The following is a 27849-nucleotide window of genomic DNA, read 5'->3' as shown; positions in this document are numbered from 1 at the left end:
AGTTTTAGTTTTCATTCTACTTAACGTTTTCTAAATCCTTTCCCATGAGGTCTCCTAGTTATGCTGTTTTTTGTTTTGAATTACAAATGTAATCCGTTTAAGGTAGTGCTGAGGACCCCAGCTATGGAGCTGGCAGACCAGAACCTCCTCTCCTCTTTTTGAGATGTTCCTAGGTGTTCCTAGGCTTCCTAGATGTTCCTTGGCTTCCCAGGTGGCACTAGTGGTAAAGAACCCCCCCTGCCAATGCAGGTAGGCCATAAGAGACACGGGTTTGATCTCTGGGTCAGAAAGACCCCCTAGAGGAGGAAATGGCAACCCACTCCAGTATTCTTGTCTGGAGAATCCCATGGACACAGGAGCCTGGCTGGTTGCGGTCCATAGGGTCGCAAAGAGTCGGATACGACTGAAGCGACTAAGTATGCATAAGAACTCAGCGATAAGACAAGGAAAAGCTCTGATGGTTATGAGTAAGAGAGTGCAATTAACTTGACAAGAAAATGCATATTCCCTGTGCAGCGTCGCGAACGCGTTCACACAGCACAGTTCCGGAATACAACTTTTGGATAAGAAAGCAAAAAAAAAAAAAAAAAGAAAGCCAGAAAAACCTGGCCTTGGTAATCCGCTCCACGCCTCACCGTTGTACTGGTTGAGGCGTGAGACCCGAAGAGCTGGGGAAAGGGGGCGGGGCTTTGGCCGGGGCGGAGCTGACGCTGAGGGCGGTGCCTGCACCGGGGAGGTCGCGGCGTAGCTCCGCCCCCAGCGTTGGCGGGAGATTCGAACGTCTGCCGAGTCTCTGATGGCGGTTGCGTGAAGTGGCTCGAGCTTCCAGTGGGTATCCTGTTGGCTTGGTCTTCTCAGCGGCCATGAGGCGCAGAGGCCCGGAGAAGGAGGAGGAGGAGGCCTGCGGCGTGTGGCTGGACGCCGCGGCGCTGAAGAGGCGGAAAGCGCAGGTGGGTCGTTGCGGGGGAGAGAGGGTGGTTCGGGAGGGCCTAGGGGCCCAAAGGCGTGTGAAGAGAGGCGTTTGGGTGAACCTGGGGATGATGGAGGTAGAGTCGGGGGCGAGAACGAACATATTTGGCAGTTGAGGGGAGAGAGGGGCCGGAGTCTGAAAAAGGCTGAAAAATGGGATTTGGGAAGGGTGGAGAGAAGAAAATGGGATAGGAAGGCTGACAGGCAGGTTGGGTGGGGCGGCATGTGAAGAGGCTGGGACAGCGAGGTTTCGAGGTGAGGGAGAGGTTGGAGAGAAAATGTGCTTTGAGGAGCGTAATGGAGCAGACAGGCTCCTTAACGTAGAATGCCTGCGAGAAGGTAGCAGAGGCTCAAGTACGCGGAGGGGTGGGTACGGATGCAAAGGGAAGTTCTCGCCGGAAGGGTCAGAACTGGTCAGGGGAGGAAAAAAAGAATAGAAGAAAGGAAAAACAGAAAAAATAGTGAGCATCCACTGGATGCCACACACTGTATTAAGTATTAATATGTATTCTTTGTATCATCATCTTTATGGGAATAAGGAGACTGAAGTTAATTATGCCAGGTTCAACCAACTAGGAGAATTAGAAATCACACACAGGTTTGGCACATATGCAAGATTCTGTTAGTCATTACAAAGAAACAAAAGTATGAGATAATAATATTTACTGTTTATTGAGCATTTAAGCCAACTTTGTGCTGAGTATTTCTGATGAGTTATTTTGTTTGGTACAATTCTGTGTAGTAGTAATATAATGATAACCATTTACAAATGAAAAACAGGCTCAAAACAGATACTTAGGGCAGAATTCTTGCTCTGAAGTTGGTTACAGTCTTGTGGAGAAAAGAAAAAGGTTGTACAGGTAAAAGCAATATGTAACTTACTGTTTCCTATGTGTCAGGCACTCAGCTGGAACATTACATGCCTTATCAATGGCTGGTACTTAAAAGTAGGTACTGTCATTATCTCTGTTTTATAGATGAAAAAATTGAGGCTTGGGTTTAGAAATTTGCCTAAGTGAGCAGGGGTTCAGGCTCAGTTCTAACTGCTGCAAAGGCCAGTGCTCTTAACCATTGTGAGGCAATATGTGTCCAGATGAGTGGTTTCCAAAGAAATGTGATTTTCTAGGTCAGAGAGATTATCATGACTTGAGGTGATCAGGGATGATTTAACTGAGCAGGTGGAAAGGAATTTGAGACTGGAAGGGTATGCTGGATTTGGGTGTTTTGGGCAGTAGTCCAAAGACCAGGTGGCTAACCTAATCTAAACCATTTATTAGAGTCTTTCCTGTAGGTTAACTACAACCTGCTGAACAAAATCAATTGAGGACCATTAAAAAGTGTCTTACAACTAAAGTTATTTTTAACAAATGAATCACTTCCTTAAAAAAATTTTTTTAAACATAAAAATCTTCTTGGAGTAGGTAATATATTCATGTGGTAATTTAAAATGTTTAGCATATGCAGTGAATTTATCTAACATTTATAACCTTTCCCTGTCTCAGAGGCCACAACTTTCTTGGGTATCCTTCCAGAGATAACCTGTGCATCTACAAGCAAATGCATAACTATTCTTTTAAATAGTAGCATCATATATATTGTTCTGCAACTTGCTTATTTCACTCACTGTATCTTAAGGATTATTTCATATGGTTCACAGAAAGCTGCTTCATTCATTTTAAGGACTACATAGCATTCTGTTATGAAATAGTATCCATTATATGCAATAATAATGTCTTAATCAGTTAAGCTGCCATAACAGAATACCATAGACTGGGTGGCTTAAACCAACAGAATTAATTTTTTCATTGTTCTGGGGGCTGGAAGTCTGAGATCAGAGTGCCAGTATGGTTGGATTCTGGTGAGGACTTCCTGGCTTGAAAACAGCTGCCTTATTCCTGTGTCCTCAAGTGGTCTTTTCTTGGTGTGTATGTGTGTGTGTAGAGAAAGACAGATATATATGCATGTGCTTGACCTGAAGCCACAAGAAGGCTAGTGTTGCTGAAGCAGAGTGAGCCAACCAGGAGTAGATGAGATCTAAAGAGTGTGAGAGAGCATATGTGGCCAAATAATGTCATGTGGGTATTAGAGCCTCAACATACGAATTTTGGAGTACACAATTCAGCCATCGCAAGTATATATATGCTGTGCTTATTCGCTCAGTCACGTCCGACTCTTTGTGACCCCATGGAATGTAGCCCACCAGATTCTCCAGGCAAGAATACTGGAGTGGATTGCCATGCTCTCCTCCAGGGAATCTTCCCAAACCAGGGGTCAAACCCAGGTCTCCCACATCGCAGGCGGATTCTTTACTGTCTGAGTCACAGGGAAGCCCACAAGTATATATAGTATTTGTATTTACCAGTATTTTCTTGATAAAAAGCTGTCTCTAATCTTTTGCTATTAAAAACACTTATGAAGAGTTTTATACACACATCCTTTTGTACATACGCAAATAAATCATCTGCAGGATCAATTTCTAGAAATGAGATCACTCGTTAAAGAATATATGTTTTTAAAATTAAGAACATAAAAAAATAAAATAAAGAACATGAAACATGTAACCTTGTTTAGTAAATACAAAAATCTTTCTTCTTTCCAGTAGTTAAAATGTAGATCACTTTAGAAATCGGAAACATATTTCCTGTAGCACAGGAGTTCTTGAGAGAGAGGCTGTGTCAGCCTTTTTTTTTTGTTGTTAACTATGTTCGTTGAATTAGCAAAGTTATCATGCTTCCTTGTCAACTTTTTTGCTCTTCTCTAGTGTGTGAATGAGTATGCTCCAAAAATAGGAGTTTTGTCTTATTATAGCATAGATAGCATGGTGACCTTTTCCCCCACATAATAGGGGAAAAGGGTAATTAATGGGTGGTAGGGAAATAAACATATTTATCAAAAATGACCAAAGTGTGCAGTGGGTATTTTTTACTTCTGGAGTTAGGAATAACCCATTTATACTTTTAGAATAAATACATTCTTGAATGATGTGAGATGGATGGGAAATCTATGTACCAGTGTATTAGAGAGAAGTAGAAGAGAGCTAGGAGAGAAAAAGGGAATATCCCTCAGGGAAGAGGAGAATCAATATTTGTTTCTTTGTCTGTCACTCTGACACTCCAAATCACACCTTTTCCTTTGGTAATGTTATGATCAAAACATTTGTTTGTTGATCTAGTGCATGGCAGGAGTCCTGTCTCCAGGATCTCTAGACCCTTTACTTTCCTCTGATTTCTGAAGGCCTGGACCTTATGACTGTAGTCACTGACACCATTTCCCCTTCTTGTTATTTTATTCCTAAAGATACTTTTATAAACTTTTGTTCTTCCACTAGTTCCACTATTTCCTGTTCCTCTGATGTTAAGATTTCCAGCCCAAAGCAAAGTCGTAAAGATTCCCTTTTACAGGATGTAGAATCCTGCTTCTTCCTAGATTAGCTATCCTATAGGCCTGATTGAATTTTAATGGCAAATGTCAATGAAAAATTAATAGTCAATTTAAGAAAGGGAAAATTTTATTTGAGCCAGATTGAGGATTATAATCTGGGAGACAGTTTTTCAGAAAGCTCTGAGGACCCCATTAGCAGATGAATGGATAAGGAAGCTGTGGTATATATACACCATGGAATATTACTCAGCCGTTAAAAAGAATTCATTTGAATCAGTCCTAATGAGATGGATGAAACTGGAGCCCATTATACAGAGTGAAGTAAGCCAGAAAGATAAAGAACATTACAGCATACTAACACATATATATGGAATTTAGAAAGATGGTAATGATAACCCTATATGCAAAACAGAAAAAGAAGACAACAGAAATACAAACAGACTTTTGAACTCTGTGGGAGAAGGTGAGGGTGGAGGAATCGGGTGGAGAGGGAGGTGGGAGGGGGGATCGGGATGGGGAATACGTGTAAATCTATGGCTGATTCATATCAATGTATGACAAAACCCACTGAAATGTTGTGAAGTAATTAGCCTCCAACTAATAAAAAAAAATAATAATAATAATAAAAAAAAAGAAAGCTCTGAGGACTATTCCTCCTATAGAGGTCAAGGCAAGGTTATATAAGTTTTTGAGACAAATGATTATATGCAAAGTAATAAATTGAGTTTACATAGTGTAACAGGACGAGTAGTGGGTTATTGTGGCCCAGTACAGGATTGAGGAAGAAGTGTTATCTCCTAAGGAGTTACCTTGCTGGTGCCAGAAAGAAATTGCTTCTTTTTGGTGAGTAGGCATTCCTGTGTTTTCTAAGTTACTGTATAATGCAGATGCACAATACATACTAAAGGGGAGGGGTAGTGGCTCAGATGGGCAGAGAGAGAATTTTATGTTTAAAATTTTTCTTGTCCTACCCTAAAAATATTTTTATTTCATCACGGAGATAGGGATGGATAGGCAGTAGCCAGTGACCAGTGTTTGAGAAAGCATACCCCTTCCCATTTGATCCCTAGGCAGAACTGTCTTGTGATACTGTGATTTATAAGAAAAATATATTTGGTTATTCAGCTGACCAAAATGTATTTCTCATATATATTTGGTGTTTGCAGTTCTTGGCTCACAGCTCCTAAAAACCCTTGGAATTGCCTGTGTTATGAGTGATAATAGTGTCTTTTATATTTAATGAGGTGATTTTTGGAAAGCCCTTATATAACCTAAGGATGAACTGGTTGCCAGGAAAACCATTCATGTGATTAGAGGGTTGGAACTTTCACTCTCCCTATTCCCCTACCTCCCCGGAGGGGAGAAGGACTGGATATTGAGTTCAGTTGCCAGTGGCCATTGATTAAATCAATCATGTCTTTGTGAAAGTGAAAGTCGCTCAGTTGTCTCTGACTCTTTGGTACCCCATGGACTGTATAGTCCATGGAATTCTTCAGGCCAGAATATTGGAGTGGGTAGCTGTTCCCTTCTCCAGGGGATCTTCCCAATCCAGGGATCAAACCTAGGTCTACTGCATTGCAGGCAGATTCTTTACCATCTGAGCCACCAGGGAAGCCCTGTATGAAATGAAGCCTCCATTAAAAACCCAAATGGGCAAGATTTGGAGAGTGTTCAGGTTGAACATGTGGAGGTGCAGGGAGAGTGGTATGCCTAGAGAGGGCATGGAAGCTTCATACCCTTTCCCACATACCTTGCCTTATGCATCTCTTCTATCTGGCTCTTCTGAGTTATATCCTTGTATAATAAATGATTGATCTAGCAATTAAAATGTTTCTGTGAATTCTGTGAGCCACTCTAGCAAATTAATTGAACCCAAGGAGGAGGTGTGGGAACCTCAGATCTACAGTCAGCTGGTCAGAGTGGTTAATAACCTGGACTTGGGATTGGCATCCTGAGTAGGAGGGGATTTGTTAGAACCCCTAACCTATAGCCAATTGGTCAAAGATACAGGAGATAGATAAATAAGTGTATTTATATATGTTCCCCACAAATGAGATTATATCAGACAGTTTGTTCTACTGCTCACCTTTTACTAAATACATGATGGAGCACTTTCCATGTGAGACATACGGGTTTTAGTATGGATTTTTTAAAAGGTCATTTTAAGTTACATGATTTTCAAATGTGGTGTTTTAACTATATTGTCTCTATATTAAAATATTGAGAAAATTGTCTAACAAAGGTTTTTCTATACATTAAAGAGGTATAAAGATTAGCATTTGGTTTGTATATTTGCTCTCTTATATTTGCTGTTTCTTAAGTATATTATGTTTAAAGTATCATTATAACTTAGAAAATAATTTATATTTCTTCTTCATCTATATTGCAGTTTAGTTCTTTATCCTTGGAATGTAGCAGAGAAGTGGACATAACTAAGAGGAAGATAGAAATGCAAAGATACCAGAAATCTTGGCTGAGTCATCAGTGGTTTCTCCTTCAGTCTTGGAGGAAAACTGAATGCCACTCTGACATTCTACAACTTTATTAACTTTCAGTCCATCAGCAAATCCTCTGGGTTGTGCCTTCAGATATGGTTAGAATTCCATAATTTCCTACTATTTCTATTGCTGTCACCTTCGCTAGCTGGTAAGAGGCAGAGTTTCCCTTTGCTCACTGTTTGGTTTAGAACCGAAGAGTGGTTTCCTATCTTTTCAGTTCATTTCAGTTGCTCAGTCCTATCTGACTCTTTGTGACCCCATCGACTGCAGCACGCCAGACTTCCCTGTCCATCACCAACTCCTGGAGCTTACTCAAACTTATGTCCATCGAGTTGGTGATGCCATCCAACCATCTCATCCTGTGTCATCCCCTTCTCCTGCCTTCAATCTTTCCCAGCATCAGGGTCTTTTCAGTTGAGTCAGTTCTTTGCATCATGTGGCCAAAGTATTGGAGCTTTAGCATCAGTGCTTCCAATGAATATTCAGGACTGATTTCCTTTAGAATTGACTGGTTTGATCTTCTTGCTGTCCAAGGGACTCTCAAGAGTCTTCAACACCACAGTTCAAAAGCATCAGTTCTTTGGTTCTCAGCCTTCTTTATGGTCCAACTCTCATATCCATACGTGACTACTGGAAAAACCATACCTTTGACTATACATACCTTTGTCGGTAAATTAATGTCTCCACTTTTTAATATGCTGTCTAGGTTTGTCATAGCTTTTCTTCCAAGGAGCAATCATCTTTTAATTTCATGGCTGCAGTCACCATCTGCAGTGATTTTTGGAGCCTAGGAAGATAAAGTCTGTCACTGTTTCCATTGTTTCTCCATCTGTTTGCCATGAAGTGATGGAACTGGATGCCATGGTCTTCGTTTTTTGAATGTTGAGTTTAAGCCAACTTTTTCACTTTCCTCTTTCACTTTCATCAGGAGACTCTCTAGTTCCTCTTTGCTTTCTGCCATAAGGGTGGTGTCATCTGCATATCTGAGGTTACTGATATTTCTCCCTGCAGTCTTGATTCCAGCTTGTGCTTTGTCCAGTCCAGCATTTCACATGATGTATTCTGTGTATAGGTTAAATAATCAAGGTGACAATATAGAGCGTTGATGTACTCGTTTCCCAGTTTGGAATCAGTCCGTTGTTCTTATCTTCTAGTAAAAACCAAAATCTTTTTAATGCCCATAAGGCACCAGCTGGCTGTGTATGCCCTCTTATGCTTTTTAGACCTCATCTACTCTTCTCTCTGCCTCTGCTCCAACCATATTGGCATTGTTGTCCTTCAAGCCAAGAACACCCGTGTTTAGGCTTTTTATATACTTGTACCTGAAATGCAAAGGGATTAGAGAGCCACATCGCTCTGCTCCTTCATTTGTTCAGATGTCAACAGAGGTTTTTCTTAACCACACTTCCCCTTATCCACTACTCTCCATACTTCTAACGCCTTAATCTTGCTTTCTTTTTCTGCATGGTACTTTTTACCATTAGACATATGCTTTATATTTACTTGTTTATTTATTATCTTTCTTCCCCTACTGGAATGAAAGTTCCTTTAGGCAGTCCTTCAGAAACTTTCTGGCATAATAGGGACTCAGTAAATATTTTGAATGAGCAAAGGAGTGAATGAATTAATCTACCTGGTGGGCTTTGCTTTCAGAAATACAAATGGAATGGAGCAGTGGATGGTAGCTGGGAGAACTTTGAAGAGAGCACTAACGAAAGCTTAACGAGTTCTTAAGGAACTGTTTCTAGACGTATGATTGCCTTTGAGAAGGCTGTGGGTGAAGGCTTAAAGGAAAATGAGAAAAATCTTGGCAACACTGTTGGCTATAGTAGAGTGGAAGGTAGAAAATGTACGTAATGAACTGGATGATATGTGCTGTGCTGTGCTGTGCTTAGTCACTCAGTCATGTCTGACTTTGCAACCCCATGGACTATAGCCCACCAGGCGCCTCTGTCCATAGGGATTCTCCAGGCAAGATGACTGGAGTGGGTTGCCATTCCCTCCTCCAGACTCCTGGTTGCAATGCTTTAAATTTTGTTTGTTTTTTAATTGAGGTATAGTCAATTTACAGTATTACACTGGTTTCAGGTATGTAACAGTGATTCAGAATTTTTATAGATTAACTATTTGTAGTTATTATCAAATATTTGCTATATTCCCGGTATAGTACAATATACCCTTGTAGCATATTTATTTTATACATAGTAGTTGATATCTCTTCCGCCCAGTGATGCCCTCTCTCAGTGCCTACCATCTTACTTGGGTTTCTTTTACCTTGGACGTGGGGTATCTCCTCTTGGCTGCCACTCCTAACCTTGGACGTGCGGTATATTCTCTCGTCCACTCCTGCACAGAACAGCCACCGCTCCTAGGCTCAATAAAGGACAGAAATGGTATGGACCTAACAGAAGCAGAAGATATTAAGAAGAGGTGGCAAGAATACACAGAAGAACTGTACAAAAAAGATCTTCATGACCCAGATAATCATGATGGTGGGATCACTCACCTAGAGCCAGACATCCTAGAATGTGAAGTCAAGTGGGCCTTAGGAAGCCTCACTATGAGCGAAGCTAGTGGAGGTGATGGAATTCCAGTTGAGCTATTTCAAATCCTAAAGATGATGCTGTGAAAGTGCTGTATTCAATATGCCAGCAAATTTGGAAAACTCAGAAGTGGCCACAGGGCTGGAAAAGGTCAGTTTTCATTCCAATCCCAAAGAAAGGCAATGCCAAAGAATGCTCAAACTACCGCACAGTTGCACCCATCTCACACGCTAGTAAAATAATGCTCAAAATTCTCCAAGCCAGGCTTCAGCAATATGTGAACTGTGAACTTCCAGATGTTCAAGCTGGTTTTAGAAAAGGTAGAGGAACCAGAGATCGAATTGCCAACATCCGCTGGATCATGGAAAAAAGCAAGAGAGTTCCAGAATAACATCTATTTCTGCTTTATTGACTATGCCAAAGCCTTTGACTGTGTGGATCACAATAAACTGGAAAATTCTTAAAGAGATGAGCATACCAGACCACCTGACCTGCCTCTTGAGAAACCTGCATGCAGGTCAGGAAGCAACAGTTAGAACTGGACATGGAACAACAGACTGGTTCCAAATAGGAAAAGGAGCAGTCAAGGTTGTATATTGTCACCCTGCTTATTTGACTTATGTGCAGAGTACATCATGAGAAACGCTGGGCTGGAAGAAGCACAAGCTGGAATCAAGATTGCCGGGAGAAATGTCGGGAGCTGCCGGGATGTGCCCAGACCGTGACAAGGTCACAGGACGAGAGAGGAACCTGCAAGGCAGCTCTTCCCCTCGGGGTTGCCCTGGGGGCCCAATATGTCCCCTTTCTCTTTCTGTCTTACTGTTATTGGATTTCCTGCTACTTCTGGGAATGTAACATATGGTGACCAGGCCTCCCCAGAAAAGTCCAATCCTACTAAGAAAGATCCCCCAAGGCTGAGGCCTACTCTCCCTCCTGGGCATTGGGAACCTTATGCCCAACCAGGAATGAAAGGCCTGTTCAGGTTTGTGACAGACCATCCACCACGCAAGTGGTGTTATGCTTGGGAGGGCATCGGAAATGCTCATGATTGCTTCAGCCCAGGACATGACCGTAAGCACTGTACCAAGCCAAAAAGGAAAAGGCCACAACCATAGATCGGCTGCTTGTTTAGAAGATTATAATGTTCTAGATTAGAAAAGAGTAGAGGCATTTAGATTCAGAAGTAGATGTACGATAGGTTAATGTTCTTTGGTCAAGAGGGTTTTCATTGTTGCTATTTCAGTGCTGCTATTTGTCCATTGTTTCCTTTAAACAACATGGAATATTACGGGTATTTTTGTAGAATTGGAAAATATGTAGCATAGGATTTCAATAGTATAGAAGATTTATATTAACCAGCCTCACTGCCATTACCTCAATATTAATAGAGGTGTTTTGCTGCTTCATAGTTAAATATTGTAGACTGAGGTTTTGTGGTCTTAGACAAAAATATCAAGGTTTTCTCATGGTACTATTCTCAGAAATGTCAAACATGTTTTTCATAATCCTTCCCATGTATTGTTTTATTGTCCAAAGAATTTATATTATATTTAGATTCTATGGAACATTGTTTTTGGCAGAGTGAAAATGTTAGGCCATTGAGGCAACAAGACTAATGTACAGAACATTCAAGGAAAAAACCCTGTCATCAGGATTGTTCCAGATGAAATCACTGGGAAAGATATGAGGGAAAAATATTTACGGAAGTATGAAACCAATATCTGATGTAACATGGGGGATGGTAAGGGGGAGGCAAGAAAAATAATTCCATATAATCTGAGCTGTTAAAAAAATAAAGGTAGACGAGCTCTTGTATTGCAACCAGAGTCCATGCACTTCTCTCCGATGCCACTCATCCCTTGGGTATTCCTGGACCCGTCGGGGCTGAACTTCGGCAGAGAAATATCAATAACCTCAGATATACAGATGACACCACCCTTATGGCAGAAAGTGAAGAAGAACTAAAGAGCCTCTTGAAAGTGAAAGAGGAGAGTGAAAAAGTTGACTTAAAGCTCAGTGTTCAGAAAACTAAGATCATGGCATCTGGTCCCATCACTTCATGGCAAATAGATGGGGAAACACTGGAAACAGTGGCTGACTTTATTTTTTAGGGCTCCAAAATCACTGCAGATGGTGATTGCAGCCATGAAATTAAAAGACGCTTACTCCTTGGAAGGAAAGTTATGACCAACCTAGACAGCATAGTAAAAAGCAGGGACATTACTTTGTCAACAAAGGTCCGTCTAGTCAAAGCTATGGTTTTTCCAGTAGTCCTGTATGGATGTTGAGCGTTGGATGGTGAAGAAAGCTGAGTGCTGAAGAATTGATGCTTTTGAACTGTGGTGTTGAAGACTCTTGAGAGTCCCTTGGACTGCAAGGAGATCCAACCAGTCCATTCTAAAGGAGATCAGTCCTGGGTGTTCATTGGAGGGACTGATGTTGAAGCTGAAACTCCAATACTTTGGCCACCTGATGTGAAGAGCTGACTCATTTGAAAAGACCCTGATGCTGGGAAAGATTGAGGGCAGGAGGAGAAGAGGACAATAGAGGATGAGATGGTTGGATGGCATCACTGACTCAATGGAGATGAGTTTGAGTAACTCCAGGAGTTGGTGATGGACAGGCAGGCCTGGCTTGCTGCAGTTCTTGGGGTCTCAAAGAGTCAGGCATGACTGAGTGACTGAACTGAACTGAATCCTTTACTCCTGTCTTGCCATTCCCTCCTTCTCTCTGCCCGTTGGTGACCACTAGTTTGTTCTCTATATTGTCTTTTTTTTCTTTTGTTGTTGTTGTTATGTTCACTAGTTTGTTTTACTTTTTAGATTCCACATATATGTGATAGAACATGGTATTTGTCTTTCTCTGTCTCACTTGTTTCACTAAGCATAATACCCTCCAGGTTCATTCTTATTGCAGATGGCAAAATTTCATTCTTTTTTGAATGAGTAGTGTTCCGTGTGTGTGTGTAGGCCATACTGCTTGTCTTATGGGATCTTAAGTTCACTGACCAGGGATTGAACCTGAGGCCAGGGCAGTGGAAGCACTGAGTCCTAACCACTGGACCTCCAGGGAACTCCCCCATTGTGTGTGTGTGTATATACACATACACCACATCTTCTTTATCCATTCCTCTGTTGATGGACACTTAGGTTTCTTCCATATCTTGGCAGGTGTAAATGCTGCTATGAACATTGGGGTGCATGTATCTTTTTGAATCTGAGTTTTCACCTTTTCCAGATATATGCCTAGGAGTGGGATTGCTGGATCATATGGTAGCTCTAGCCTTAGTTTTTTAAAGGAACCTCCATTTTATTTTCCACTGTGGCTGTATCAATTTGCATTTTCACTAACAGTGAACAGGGGTTTCCTTTTCTCCACATCCTTGCCAACATTTATTTGTAGTCTTTTTGATGGTAGCCATTTTGATAGATGTGAGGGGCCATCTCATTTGTGGTTTTAATTTGCCTGTCTCTGATGATTAACGATGTTGAGCATCTTTTCATTTGCCTTTTGGCCGTTTGTTTGTCTTCTTTGGAAAAAGATCTGTTCAGGTCTCCTGCCCATTAAAAATATTTTTTTAATCATTTTATTTTAAATATTTAATTTGAAAAATTAAAAAATTTGTTTATTTATTTTCATTGCTTTGGCCATGTCATGCAGCATGTGGAATCTTAGTTACCTGAACAGGAACCTGACTTGTGCCCCTTGCATTAGAAGCACAGATTCTTAATCACTGGACACCAGGGAAATCCTCTCCCCATTTTCTAATTGGATTTTTTGTTTTTTTGATACCGAGTTGTTCCGGGAGTTGGTGATGGACAGGGAGGCATGGCATGCTGCGATTCATGGGGTCGCAAAGAGTCCGACACGACTGAGTGACTGAAGTGACTGACTGTATGAGCTATTTATATATTTTTAGATATTAGCCCCTTATTGGTCATTATCATTTGCAAATTCATTTTGTTGATGGTTTCCTTTGCTGTGCAAAACTTTAAAATTTAATTAGGTTACATTTGTTTATTTTTGCTTATGTTTCTTTTGCCTTAGGAGACAGACCAGAAAAAGTGCATTGCTATGATTTGTCACAGAGTGTTCTGGCTGTGTTTTTTTTTTCCTATGAGTTTCAGGAAAATCTGTGGATTGCCTTGGGTATTGTGGTCATTTTAATAATACTAAAATGAATTTAATAATTTTATTAAAAATGAATTTAATAATACTAAATTCTTCCAATCCATGAGCACAATTTATCTTTCCATCTGTTTATGTCATCTTCAATTTCTTTCATCAGCATTGTATGGTTTCTGAGTATAAATCTTTCACTTCCTTAGGTAGGTTTATTACTAGATATTTTATTAAATTTGATGTGATTGTAAATGTTTCCTTAATTTGTCTTTCTGATAATTCATTGTTAGTGTATAAAAATGCCAACAGATTTCTGTTTATTAATTTTGTATCCTACGACTTTACCCAGTTTATTGATGAGCTCTTGTATTTTTTTGGTGGCAGTTTTAGGATTTTCTGTGTATTGTATAATGACATCTACCAACAGTGACAGTTTTACTTCTTTCTTTCCAGTTTGGCTCTCTTTTATTTCTCTTTCTTACCTGATTGCTTTGGCTAGGACTTTTAGTGCTATGTTGAATAAAAGTGGTGAGAGTGGACATCCTTGTCTTGTTCCTGATTTTAGAGAAATGCTTTCAGCTTTTCACCATTGAGTATGATGTTGGTTGTGGGCTTATCATATAAAGCCTTTATTATGTTGAGCTATGTTCCCTGTATATACGTTGCTGGAGAGTTTTGTCATAACTGGATATTGAATTTTGTCAGTCTCTTTCTTTATCTGTTGAGATGATTATATGGTTTTTATTCTTCAGCTTGTTAATATAGTGTATAATATTGATTTTTCAGATATTGAACCAACCTTGCATCCCTAGGATAAAATCCACTTTATCACTGTGTATTGTTGGACTTGGTTTGCTGTTAATTTGTTGAGGATTTTTGTGTCTATGTTCACCAGTGATATTGGCCTGTAATTTTTTTCCTGTGTGTTATCTTTGTCTGGTTTTTGTATCAGGATGATGCTGGCCTCATACAATAAGTTTGTGTTTTCTTTCTCTGCAGTTTTTTGGAATAATTTGAGGATAGGTGTTAATGTTTGGTAAAATTCACCTGTGAAGCCATATGGTCTTGAACTTTTTTTTTGGTTGCACTGTGCGGCAAGCGGGATCTCAGTCCCCTGACCAGGGGTTGGACTCCTGTTCCCTGCATTAGGTGCACAGAGTCTTAGCCACTGGACTGCCAGGCAAGTTCCTGGACTTTTGTTTGGTGGGATCGTTCTTATTACTGATTCAACTTCATTACTGGTAATTAGTTTGTTCATATTTTCTGTTTCTTCCTGGTTCTGTCTTGGGAAATTGTATATTTCTAGGAATTTGTCCATTTTTTCTAGGTTGTCCATTTTAACCTTTTTATTTTATGTTAGCGTGTCGCTGATTGACAATGTGTTAGTTTCAGGTATACAGCAAAGTGATTCAGTTATACATATACTTATATCTATTCTTTTTCGAATTATTTTCCCATTTAGATTGTTACATAATATTGATCAGAGTTCCCTGTACTATAAGTAGGTTCTTGTTGGTTATTCATTTTAAATAAAGCAATGTGTACATGTCAATCTCAAACTCCCTGTCTGTCCCCCTACCCCATACTCTCCCCCTGGTAACCATAAGTTCTTTCTCTAAATCTGTGAGTTTGTTTCTGTTTTGTAAAAAAAGTTCATTTGTATAATTTTTTTAAGATTCTGCATATAAGCAATATCCGTATGAAATTTCTTTTTCTCTGACTTACTTCACTCAGTATGACGGTCTCTGGATCCAGACACGTCTTTGCAAATGGCAGTATTTCATTCCTTTTTATGGCTAATATTCCATTTTATATATGTATCACATCTTCTTTATCCATTCCTCTGTCGAGGGACATTTAGGTTTTCATTCAAAATGTCAAAATGTCATTAAATTCGTTCTAAGAGAGACTAAAGAGGAAGGGGTGACTTGATGATGATGTTCCCTGTGATTCTAGAAGTGGGAAGACATGCCCTGGGAAACATAAAGGAAGCATTTCAAAAAGAACTAAATACAGTCATGTATTTCAAAGATGTCACATTATATGGAAAGTGATATTTCATACACAGATTCAAGACCAGAGTAACCATTATGAAAAAAAGAAGTTGGATCAAATTATGTACTAGGCTTGAAGACATATGAGTCATTAAAAAAGGAATTAATAAATTGGTTTAAAAGTAGAACTTGAAACCAAACTTGCAGATAAATTATCAGAAGAGATAGGATAGAATGAGGGCTAAACAGAATTTAAATTCTATGGCAGCATGGAAACATTTTCTAATAATAAGAAAGGTGACACATATGACCCTAGATTTGCTTTGCTACCAGAGTTGTGAGTATAAGAAAGGATCATTCTTGGGGTGACTAGCAGCACCCCTCCAAAAAAGCATCATTCTCATAGGAATACATCATAGGGAATCCTTGTTATATAGCAAGAGTAGCAGGAACTCTATAGTTGAAGTCAGTTTTCCCTTCTACCACTCTGAAAGAAGCAAACAACTGGGCCATGAATGTTATATACCAAAGGACTAGAGAATCTTTGGTTTTGGAGGGAATGTGTCTCTTGAAGTTAGGTTCTTTGTTGCATTCTTATAGGGTAAAAAACTGTTAATATGTAGGCTGAGGTTTACTAAGGGGTTTGCTCCTGTAGGAACCCTATGCCTGATAGATAGGCTTTCTTATATTAATACTATGTAATGTATAATATGTACAGGGGCTGCTTTTATTTTGAAGTAGGTATCATCAGCTGAAAAACTTTGTACCTGAGTCCTTCTCAGTCCCAGGTGACCGGTCTCAGAGTCTTAACAGTCTCCTGAGATAAATTTAAATGCTTGAAGTGATGGACTTTCTGAGAGGTCTGTACCTGGGGCAGTATTACTCCTGACATCACTCTGACCTAAGGAAGGAATCTTTCTAATCCTGCTCAGTATGGCCGATTGGTAAAAAGCTTGTTCCAGATGTTTTACTAATTGAAGTCTAACTGTTTTCTGATATCTGTAGTTTTCTGTAAGTCATCTTCAGAGGATTCAGCATACATGCAGTAGTTTAAATAACTGTTACTAGTTTGTCTGTTTTTCCCTTAAGCTGTAACCTTTACCAGAGTAGAAACACTGTTTTGTTCATCTCTGTTTCCCCAGTACCTAGTACACAGGTATTATTAATGCACATTATTTCACATATCTTGCATGTGTGTCTCATACAATTTAGATAGCCATGTGCCTGCTTCGGGTTCCTCATTGCATGGTGGCCAGATTCCAAGTGTCAGCATCTCAAGAAAGCAAGGCAAAGTACATGATATTTTTATGACCCAGTTTTAGAAATCACGTAGTGTTACTTCTGTCATACTTTATTGGTCAGGCAGCCATAACGTTCTTGACAAATTCAAGGTGAGGGAATATGGCTCCCACCACTTGATGGGAAAAGTAGCAAGGTCAGATTATAAGAAGAACATGTGAAATGATCATCTTTTTATTGATGTTTTTTAGTCACTTCGTTGTGTCCGACTCTTTGTGACCCTATGGACTGAAGCATGCCAGACTTCCCTGTCCTTCGCCATCTCCTGGAGCTTGCTCAAACTCATGTCCATTGAGTCAGTGATGCCATCCAACTTCTGTCCAACCATCTCGTCTTCTGTTGTCCCCTTCTCCTACTGCCTTCAATCTTTCTAGCATCAGGGCATTTTCTAATGAGTCGTCTCTTTGCATCAGGTGGCCAAAATGTTGGAGCTACAGCTTTAGCATCAATCCTTCCAATGAGTATTCATTTTCTTTTAGGATTGACTGGTTTGATCTCCTTGCAGTTCAAGGGACTCTTAAGAGTCTTCTCCAACACCACAGTTCAAAAGCATCAATTGTTTGATGCTCAGCTTTCTTTATAGTCCAACTCTCATATCCATACATGACTACTGGAAAAAACCATAGGTTTGATTATATGGACCTTTGCTGGCAAAGTGATGTCACTGCTTTTCAATATGCTGTCTTGATTTGTCATTGATCACTTAGGAAGGCTTCCTTAACTCTCCTTGCTATTCTTTGGAACTCTGCATTCAGACTGGTATATCTTTCCTTTTTCCCTTGGCCTTTGACTTCTCCTTTTCTCAGCTATTTGTAAGGCTTCCTCAGACAGACCATTTTGCCTTTTTGCATTTCTTTTTCTTGGGCATGGTTTTGATCACCGCCTCCTGTATAATGTTAGGAACCTCCATCCCTAGTTCTTCAGGCAGTCTATCAGATCTAATCCCTTGAATCTATTTGTCTCTTCCACTGTATAATCGTAAGGGATTTGATGTAGGTCATATCTGAATGGCCTAGTGGTTTCCCCTACTTTCTTCAATTTAAGTCTGAATTTTGCATTAAGGAGTTCATGATCTGAGCCACAGTTAGCTTCTGGTTTTGTTTTTGCTGACTGTATAGAGGTTCTCCATTTTTGGCTGCAAAGAATATAATCAATCTGATTTCAGTATTGACCATCTGGTGATGTTCATGTGTAGAGTTGTCTCTTATGTTGTTGGAAGAGGGTGTTTGCTGTGGCCAGTTCATTCTCTTGGCAGAACTGTTAGCCTTTGCCCTGCTTCATTTTGAATTCCAAGGCAAAACTTGGCTGTTACTCCGGATATCTCTTGACTTGCTTCTTTTGCATTCCAGTCCCCTATGGTGAGTCCCTTGGACTGCAAGGAGATCCAACCAGTCCGTTCTAAAGGAAGTCAGTCCTGAATATTCATTGGAAGGACTGATGCTGAAGCTGAAACTCCAGTACTTTGGCTACCTGATGCGAAGAACTGACTCATTTGAAAAGACCCTGATGCTGGGAAAGATTGAAGGCAGGAGGAGAAGGGGACAACAGAAGATCAGGTGGTTGGATGGCATCACCAACTCAATGGACATGAGTTTGAGTAAGCTCCAGGAGTTGGTGACGGACAGGGAAGCCTGGCATGCTGTAGCTCATGGGGTTGTAGAGTTGGATATGACTGAGCAACTGAACTGATTATGAAAAGAACATCTTTTTTTGGTGTTAGTTCTAGAAGGTCTTGTAGATCTTCATAGAACCGTTCAGCTTCTTTGGCATTAATGGTTGGGTCATAGACTTGGATTACTGTGATACTGAATGGTTTGCCTTGGAAACGAACAGAGATTATTCTGTCATTTTTGAAATTGTACCAAAGTACTGCATTTTGGACTCTTTCATTGACTATGAGGGCTACTCCATTTCTTCTAAGGGATTCTTGCCCACAGTAGTAGATATAATGGTCATCTGAATTAAAGTCACCCATTCCTGTCATAGCTTTTCTTCCAAGGAGCAAGCGTCTTTTAATTTCATGGCTGCTGTCACCATCTGCAGTGATTTTGGAGCCCAAGGAAATAAAATCTGTCATTGTTTCCGTTGTTTCCCCATCTGTTTGCCATGAAGTGATGGGACCGGATGCCTTGATCTTCATTTTTTTAATGTTGAGTTTTAAGCTAGCTTTTTCACTTTTCTCTTTCACCTTCATCAAGAGGCTCTTTAGTTCTTCTTCAATTTCTGCCATAAGGATGGTATCATCTGAATATCTGAGGTTATGGATATTTCTCCCTGGAATCTTGATTCCAGCTTGTCCTTCATTCAGCCTGGCATTTCGCATGATGTACTCTGCATATAAGTTAAATAAGCAGGGTAACAATATACAGCCTTGACATACTCCTTTCCCAATTTGCAACCAGTCCGTTGTTCTATGTCTGGTTCTGACTGTTGCTTCTTGACCTGCATACAGGTTTATCAGGAGGGAGGAAAGGTGGTCTGGTATTTCCATCTCTTTTAGAATTTTCCACAGTTTGTTGTGATCCACATAAAGGCTTTAGCGTAGTCAATGAAGCAGATGTTTTTCTGGAATTATCTTGCTTTTTTGATAATCCAGCAGATGTTGGCAATTTGATCTTTGGTTCCTCTCCCTTTTCTAAATCCAGCTTGAACATCTGGAAGTTCTTGGTTCACATACTGTTGAAGCCTAGCTTGAGCATTACTTTGCTAGCAGGTGAAATGAGTACAATTGTGTGGTAGTTTGAATATTCTTTGGTATTGTCTTTCTTTGGGATTGGAATGAAAACTTTTTCCAGTCCTGTGGCCACTGCTAAGTTTTCCAAATTTGCTGGCATATTGAGTGCAGCACTTTCACAGCATCATCTTTTAGGATTTGAAATAGCTCAGCTGGAATTCCTTCACCTCCACAGCTTTGTTCATAGTGATGCTTCCTAAGGCCCACTTGACTTCACACTCTAGGATGTCTGGCTCTAGGTGAGTTACCACACCATCGTGGTCATCTGGGTCCAAAATGCAGTACTTGGGTACTTTTTATCGGCATCTTTGAAAAAGACAGTCACAGTTTTTTGTAGTTTGCAGCAAATTTGAAAAAGTTGGGGCTATTATTTCTGAGTATATTTTTGGCTGTCTTTCACCTTGTTTTTTGGAATTCTTGTTATACGTATGCTTGATATCCCACAGACTGTTAATAATTTATTCTTTTCAGTTTCTCACTCTGCTTCATTTTTGGATTGTTTATATCACTATGACTTTAGGTCCCACTGTTTGTTTGTTTTTTTTCCTGTAGTCTCTATAATCTATTAAGCCCATCTAGTGAATGTTTCATAACTTCTATTTCTTTCATTATTTTCACATTTTCCTTTAAATCCTTGAGCATATTTAAAGTTTGCTAACTCTGTCATTCTTGATACACACACACACCCATATGTGTGTGTATATGTATATGTGTGTATATATATACATGTGTATACATATATGTACATGTACATATATGTATACATATATACATATGGGCCTACAACTCAGCTTGCAGTTCCCTGGACCTTAATTCCCTTACCAGGGAGTGAACTCAGTTCCTCAGTAGTGAAAGGGTGAAGTCCTAACTACTAAACTGCCAGGGAATTCCCAGTCATCCCTGGTTTTTCTGAGTCTGTTTCCATTAACTGATCCTCCACTCCACCCCCACCTCCCCATTATGGATTATTTTCGTGCATTTTACATATCTAGCAATTTTTTGTTGGGTGCTCGACCATGGTTCTACATTGCTGGGGTTCTACATTTTGTTGTCTTTAAAGAACATTGAAATTTGTTTTGGCAGATAGTTACTTGCTAATCACCTTGCTTTTTTTAAAAAAAAAGTATTTATTTTTGGCTGTACTAGTCTTCATTGATGCATTGACTTTTCCTCTAGTTGCAGGGTGGAGGCTACTCTCTAGTTGTGGTGCAAAGGCTTCTCCTTGCTGTGGCTTCTTTTGTTGTGGAGCACAGGTTCTAGGGTGCACAGGCTACTGTAGTTGCGGCTCCTGGGCTCTGCAGCACAGGCTTAATCAAGTAGTTGTGGCACATGGGCTTAGCTGCTCCTTGGCATGTGGTATCTTCCTGAATCAGGAATCGAATCCATGTCTCCTGCATTGGCAGGTGGCTTCTTTGCCACTGAGCCACCAGGGTAGTCCCAGTCAGCTCGCTTTTAAGCTTTGTTAGGACTGGTTGATTCAACAAACATGAACTTGGGCAAACTCTGGGTGATAATGAGGGACAAGGCAACCTGGTGTGCTGCAATCCATGGGGTTGCTAAGAGTCAGACATGACTTGGTGACTGAAAAACAATAGCAGGACAGGTTTGGAATAGTTTTTGTTCTGGGCCCAGTTTAGAATTGCTAAGGGGTGAATGAAGTTGTTCAGTCATGTCCGACTCTTGCGATCCCATGGACTGTAGCCTACCAGCTCCTCCATCCATGGGATTTTCCAGGCAAGAGTACTGGAGTGGGCTGCCACTTCCTTCTCCAGGGGATCTTCCTGACCCAGGGATCAAACCCGGATCTACTGCGTTTCAGGCAGGCGCTTTACCTTCTGAGCCACCAGGGCTGATCCTTCTACTAATTCTGCTAAATGTCACTGATGTTAAAAAGGTCTTTCTAGGAAGAAATGTCTCTTTAGGTCTTCCACCCATTTTTTGATTGGGTTTTTTTTTGATATTGAGCTCCATGAGCTGTTTGTATATTTGGAGATTGGTCTTTTGTCTGTTGATTTGTTTGCATATGTTTTCTCCCATTCTGAGAGTTGTCTTTTCATCTTATTTATGGTTTCCTTTGCTGTGCAAAAGCTTTTAAGTTTAATTAGGTTCCATTTGTTTATTTTTGTTTTCGTTTCATTACTCTAGGAGGTAGGTTGAAAAAGATCTTGCTGTGGTTTATGTCAGAGTTTATTTCCTGTTTTCCTCTAAGAGTTTTATAATGTCCAGTCTTACATTTAGGTCTTTAATCCAAGTATCATATATTAACACATATATGTAGAATCTAGAAAAATGGTATAGATGAACCTATTTCCAGGGCAGGAATAGAGATGCAGATGTAGAGAATGGATGTGTGGACACAGGAGTAAGGTGAGGGCGGGGATGAATTGGGAGATTAGGATTGACATATATACACTACCATGTGTAAAACAGATAGCTAATGGGATCCTTCTGTATAGCACAGGGAAATCAGCTTGGTGCTCTGTGATGACCTAGATGGGTGGGATAGGGGTGTGGGTGGGAGGGAGGTCCAAGAGGGAGGAGTTATATGGCTCAAACAGTAAAGAATCAGCCTGCAGTGCAGGAGACCTGGGTTGGGCAGATCCCTTGGAGAAGGAAATGGCCACCCGCTCCAGTACTCTTGTCTGGAGAATTTCATGGACAGAGGAGCCTGGTGGGCTACAGTAAATGGGGTCACGAAGAGTCAGACCCAACTGAGCGACTAACACTCTCACTTCTCACTTAGTTGTACAGCAGAAACTAACACTGGAAAGCAATTCTACTCCAATTTAAAAAAAAAGTGCTTCTACGTTGGCTAGTGAGAACCCTCCCAGCCCTGTGTGAGCTCTAGGAATTGTTCACCTTGCGCTTCCTGGCATTTTTCGTCTGACCTCATGGTGTTTTGCCTACCACACAGGTGGGTCTGTTTTCAGTAATGAACTGAAGGGCTCTCTGTGTAGATTTCTGGATGTGCTTCTCTGTGCTGCAAATCCCAGCCACCTCGTCTTTCTCCAGACTCCAGTCTTAGGCTGCTCAATTCATCAAGACTGCAGTGCTCTGCCTGGGTACCTCTCTACATACAGTGCAGTCTGACAAGTGCTACCTAGGGCCATCCAGAGTTCACCTTATTTTTCCTGCTTTCGGGGATCACAATCCTGCACTGCCTGTTATCCATCATCCAAAATCAGTTGTTTCTGTATCTGATTCAGTTTTCTAGTTTTGTATGGTGGAAGGAAATACTCCATATTAATACTACAAGTCAGAGTATGAATTTTATGCCCAGGATTTTCCAAATGTTAAAATGAAGTCAACTTTGGGCTAGAATTAATAATTTGGGTTCATATTTCAGGCCTACTTCCAAATTGGTACATTGTTGTTCATTTGCTAAGTTGTGTCTGGCTTTGCGAACCCATGGACTGCAGCATGCCAGGCTTTCTTTCAGTCTCCTGGAGTTTGCTGAAACTCATGTCTATTGAGTTGGTGATGCCATCCAACTTCTGTCCAACCATCTGGTCCTCTGTTGTCCCCTTCTCCTCTTGCGTTAATCTTTCCCAGCATCAGAATCTTTTCCAATTAGTCAGCTCTTTGCATCAGGTGGCCAAAGTATTGGAGCTTCAGCATCAATCCTTCCAATGAATATTCAGGGTTGATTTCCTTTAGGATGGACTGGTTAGATTTTGCAGTCCATGGGACTCTCAAGAGTATTCTGCAGCACCAGAGTTTGAAAGCATCATTTCTTTGGTGCTCAGCCTTCTTTGTGGTCTCTTAAATCCATACATGACTGCTGGAAAAACCATAGCTTTGACTATATGGACCTTTGTTGGCAAAGTGGTGTCTCTGCTTTTTAATATGCTGTCTAGGTTTGTCATAGCTTTTCTTCCAAGGGGCAAGCATCTCCTTGTCAAGCGGGCCTTAGGAAGAATTACTACAAACAAAACTAGTGGAGGTGATGGAATTCCAGCTGAGCTATTTCAAATCCTAAAAGATGATGCTGTTAAACTGCTGTGCCAGCAAATTTGGAAAACTCAGCAGCGGCCACAGGACTGGGAAAGGTTAGTTTTCATTCCAATCCCAAAGGCAGTGACAAAGAATGTTCAAACTACTGTTCAAATGTGCTCGTTTTGCGTGCTAGCAAGGTAATGCTCAAAATCCTTCAAGCTACACTTCAACAGTATGTGAAACTGGTACATGGATATTGGCAAATCTCATTCTGTCTTTGACTTTCACAGCCAAATTGAATATAATCCTACTTTCCCTACTTTTTGGGCATTCCACAATAAGCAAATGGAATCAAAACCAAATCACAAATAAAGGAGCATGGGATGAGTGTAAGTGTAGTGAGATTTGTGCTGCTTCATTGCTCCTCTTACTAACAGCCAGCTATTATTAAATGTTGTCTATGTATGAAAATTGTGTAAACCTTTTATGTGAATTAACTCACCAATCCTCATAACCGCCCTGTGGGCTTGGTACTGTTATTGTCTCCATTTCACAGATGAGAATGATACAGAGATCAAACAACTTCTAGAGGGTCATGCAGCTAATGGGCTGTGGCAAAACTGGTGCTGATTTGAGCAGAAGCTCTGTGACTCGGGAGCCATGCTGTTAAACCACTATGTGACTATTTGAAAACTACTGAAAATGAACAAACTGCTGCTGATGTAGAATCACAAATTATCTTTAAATATAAAGGAGAGAATATCATCTGTGGAATCCCTTCAATAAATCCTGTTTAGTCAGCCAGCCTGATTTCCACAGGGAAGCAGAAAGAATGGGCTAGAATTGGAATATATGATTCTTGAGGAAAAACAGACACCATCAGTATGGCAGAAAATGGTGGAAGGTGAGGTACAGCCAAAACTAGAGAAGAGTATATGTGGAGACCAAAAGATCTAGTGTGGTTCCAAGAGGGCAACTGGTGTTTATTGAGTCTTTCCTGTCTAGTAGCTGTCTTGATATTAATCGTTTCTATTATTCTTTTTCTCCCCTTCCTTAGACACATTTAATCAAGTCAAGCACCAAAATGTTAACACTCCTTCCTGGAGAGAGAAAGGCTAAAATTTCTTTTACTCAAAGAAGCTGTCCATCTGCAGGCACTCGGCAGACCAGCATTGCTTCCTTCCTCACCTTGCAGCCAGGTATGGTGAGCACACTGGAAGCAGTCAGGGTGCAAAGGGGAGTGCACTCGTCTTTCCAAGCTGGAGCACTTATGAGAAGCGGTGTCACCAGTGCTTTGTGTTAGACTTAGCTGACTCACTAGATGAGTTATAAAGCACAAGGAAGCATCGTCTTTTGAAAAGCAATGTATACGTGCTTTTACAAACATGCTTTTCTGGTTCTATTTATCAGTCTAAAATTATATATTGGTATTCTCTGACAGAGCAGTGAGGAAGGGTATACTTGAGGACTGGGGGTGCAGAGGGGAGCCATTAGTAAGGTATATGTATTAGTAAGGTATATGTCTTGATTGGCTACAGTTAGTAGTCTGTATAAGATTAACTGATAATTGATATGTCTATATGAAGCTTCTCAAATTAATCAAAGTTCAAAGGTGTTTCTTTTCTTAGAAAGCTTGGCTTGTGTCTCATCATTCCTTGGCAATTCTTTGTTTGCATGTTCCTCTTTGGGGACCAGCTGCCTCAGAGCAGGCAGGGGCTTACAGAGCAGGATTCTTGTCAGTTGAAGGGTGCCGGGAAGAGTTCTAATTCTTGGTGCAATTCCCAGGATTGCTTTGCCTTAGCCTTCAAAATGCTTTCTCCCTACCAGAAACAAAAACTTAAAACAATCTTTTGCTTTAAGCAACGAGTGCAGATTTTTTCAAAACCACTTTCCAATTCAAAATTCTTGTATATTCTATATAGTCTGTATTGAAATCTTAGACAAAGTTGAGAACTCTTTTAAAACAATTTCTGTAGTATTTTCTTGGAGAAGGAAAGAAGAAAGTTATCAGCTTTGTTTATAATTAGATCTTGGCATCATTTGTGGTGGAGTAGGAATTTCATGTTTCATTTATCCTTAAGGCAGACAGGATCCATTCCACACCTGATAAAACATACAATCTGGACACTAATAATTTTTTAAATTATCCTGTCTACTGATTGACTTAGCAAATAATTGTATCTTTATTCCCTTTTCCATGAAATATTTGGGGAGTGGGAGACCTACATTCTGTCAGAAGATTTCTGAGTTGGCTGGTTAATGTGATCTCTGAGACTATATATAAATGGTATATATTGAACATGTTTCTCAAAGGATAATATCCAGGAGTAATATTTGGCTAGCATCACTATTTAGAAGAAACTACATGTTAAATAAAAAACAAAAGCAAAACTGATCAGCCCTATTGTGTTAAACAAACCCATAACATGAAAATGCAACTGGAAGAGTAGGCTGTGGTCATTATATGCCAAGTTTGACTTCATTAGGTAGGTCAAAGGAAGCACCTATATATTTGAGAAGGAGAATATAAGAGCTGTGTTTTAGAACAGAGATTGAAAGCAGGAAGATCAAAGGTAGTTATGGTAGCTGATACTGATTACAGAAAAAGCCACCTAAATCCTACTCAGGTGGATTTTTCCTGCAGAATAATATTTGTTCATCTCTTTTACTAGGAAAGACAAATGGTGCTGACCAGAGGAGTGTTTCATCTCATTCAGAAAGTCAGACCAGCAAAGAGTCTAAGGAAGACACAACCCAGTTGGAACATCTGACCCAGGGCCTGGCGGATGACTTCATGGCATCCCCTTTAGTCACTTCAACCCCTGCATACATCCAGGAAGCTGGACTTTCTCCTCAGTCTCTCAAGGCTTCTTGCCACCATGGAATAGAAACCCCATGCTTGACTGTGCTGTCTTTGTTCCGGCCTGATACCTCAATCTGTGCTGGAGAGAGTAAGGCCTCACTGGCCTGCACCTTCGCCCAGGACCTGGAGAGTTCTTGCTTGCTGGACCAAAAGGAGGGAGAGGATTCTTCCTGTGAAAGGGAATGGCTTCATGGATCTAAGAAAAATAATTATCAGAGTGTGGAGAGACACAGTAAAACTGGGCACAAGGGCCATCAGCTCTTGGATAAGAGTAACTTGGAAAATGTGTCTGCCAAAAGAAACAGGCAGGCCCCTGTCCTTCAAACATACAAGGGTTCCCGGAGTGGAGCAAACACAAAGGCAGTGAAACAAAGCCCTTGTCCTACTCCTGAGTTTTCCTGGGACAGTGAAAGGAATGACAAGGACTCCTGGAGTCAGCTTTTCACTGAGGATTCTCAGGGCCAGCGGGTCATTGCCCACAACTCTAGAGCTCCTTTCCGAGATGTAACCAATGACCAAAATCAGGGCTATGGGCAGGTCCCTAATAGCCCTTGGGCTCAGTGCCAGGACAGGACCACCCAGTTCAATCTGCAGCCTGATTCGCTCTTTACCCAGGACTCTGAAGGTAATCAAGTTATCAGGCACCAAGCCTAAATGTCTTTGTGAGGGTTTGGGGGTTTGTTTCTAAAAGTACCTAGAAATGACATGTAAGAAAGCATCTTCAGGGGGTGAGTATGTTTGAGTAGGGGAATGTAAGATCTTTGTTTTAGAAAAGTCATTCAGGAGAATGATCTTTGGTAGGAGGGAGGAGTGGGATGAGGCTGTAGTTATTGAGCATTTTCTTTGTGTCAGTAAAGCAGGTGGCACCACTTGTTGAGATAGTGTGATTGGCTTCATGTCTTGCCCTGAGGATGAGGTGGCTGGTGAACTCCCTGCAGGAGTTGTGGTGAGCACTGAAGGGGCAGGGCGGGTACTCATCCCTCCACTAGAGCCTGCCATGCAGCCTGCACAGAGGCACCTCTTTGCCCTTACAGATGCTTCTGATTTGGAAGCTGCTGCTTATGGATGTGTGTTTTTCTAATCTTTGGCTGTAATCTTACCCACTCAACCTAAGCTTGTCACCATTATTCTTGACACTTTTTTGAGTGATGTTAGGCAATTCTCCCAGACCCAGGCATACAGGGGCAGGGAGGATAGACAGAGAAGTAGAATGACTAGGTAGTCTTGTTATTTTATTTTTGTGGTAACTTTACAGCATTTTAAGGTTATATATGTTTAAACATCTCCCTGAAAAGGGCTGACTTATAATGAACTAAACGTGACTGTATCATTCTTCTACTACAAGGTGGGAGAGAACTCCCTTTGTAAAACTATGAATCCAAATAAACGACTGTTTACAAAGCTGGCTCTGATGGTAACTAAAACATTACCAATTTCATTTTTTTGAAAAAGCAATGTTCCGTCATTGCCACGGGTCTGATCTGAACACAAATCTAATCTGATTTATGTT

The 27849-nt window shown here is 40.6% G+C and overlaps 1 protein-coding gene across 1 annotated transcript; it reads left to right on the top strand.

Annotated features, from left to right (window-relative positions):
• Positions 1-773: 773 nt before the first annotated feature.
• Positions 774-27218, top strand: LOC122426425 (aurora kinase A and ninein interacting protein). Its single transcript, XM_043445354.1, has 3 exons — positions 774-950; positions 24534-24675; positions 26149-27218. Exons 1-3 carry the CDS (start codon positions 864-866, stop codon positions 26991-26993), a joined length of 1074 nt encoding a protein of 357 aa, XP_043301289.1. The 5' UTR covers positions 774-863; the 3' UTR covers positions 26994-27218.
• Positions 27219-27849: the final 631 nt, after the last annotated feature.

Source organism: Cervus canadensis, chromosome 24 (assembly GCF_019320065.1).
Source record: "Cervus canadensis isolate Bull #8, Minnesota chromosome 24, ASM1932006v1, whole genome shotgun sequence".
NCBI lineage: Eukaryota > Metazoa > Chordata > Mammalia > Artiodactyla > Cervidae > Cervus > Cervus canadensis.
Note: the sequence above shows the minus strand (reverse complement) of the source record. Positions and strands in the feature narration are given on the sequence as shown.

What these genes read in the sequence shown, in the direction of transcription:
- LOC122426425 (XM_043445354.1), top strand. Translation starts at nt 864, where the DNA reads ATGAGGCGCAGAGGCCCGGAGAAGGAGGAGGAGGAGGCCTGCGGCGTG. An exon ending in TGAAGAGGCGGAAAGCGCAG is followed by an intron (nt 951 to 24,533) that starts GTGGGTCGTTGC and finishes CCCCTTCCTTAG; the next exon opens with ACACATTTAATCAAGTCAAG. An exon ending in CTTCCTCACCTTGCAGCCAG is followed by an intron (nt 24,676 to 26,148) that starts GTATGGTGAGCA and finishes CTCTTTTACTAG; the next exon opens with GAAAGACAAATGGTGCTGAC.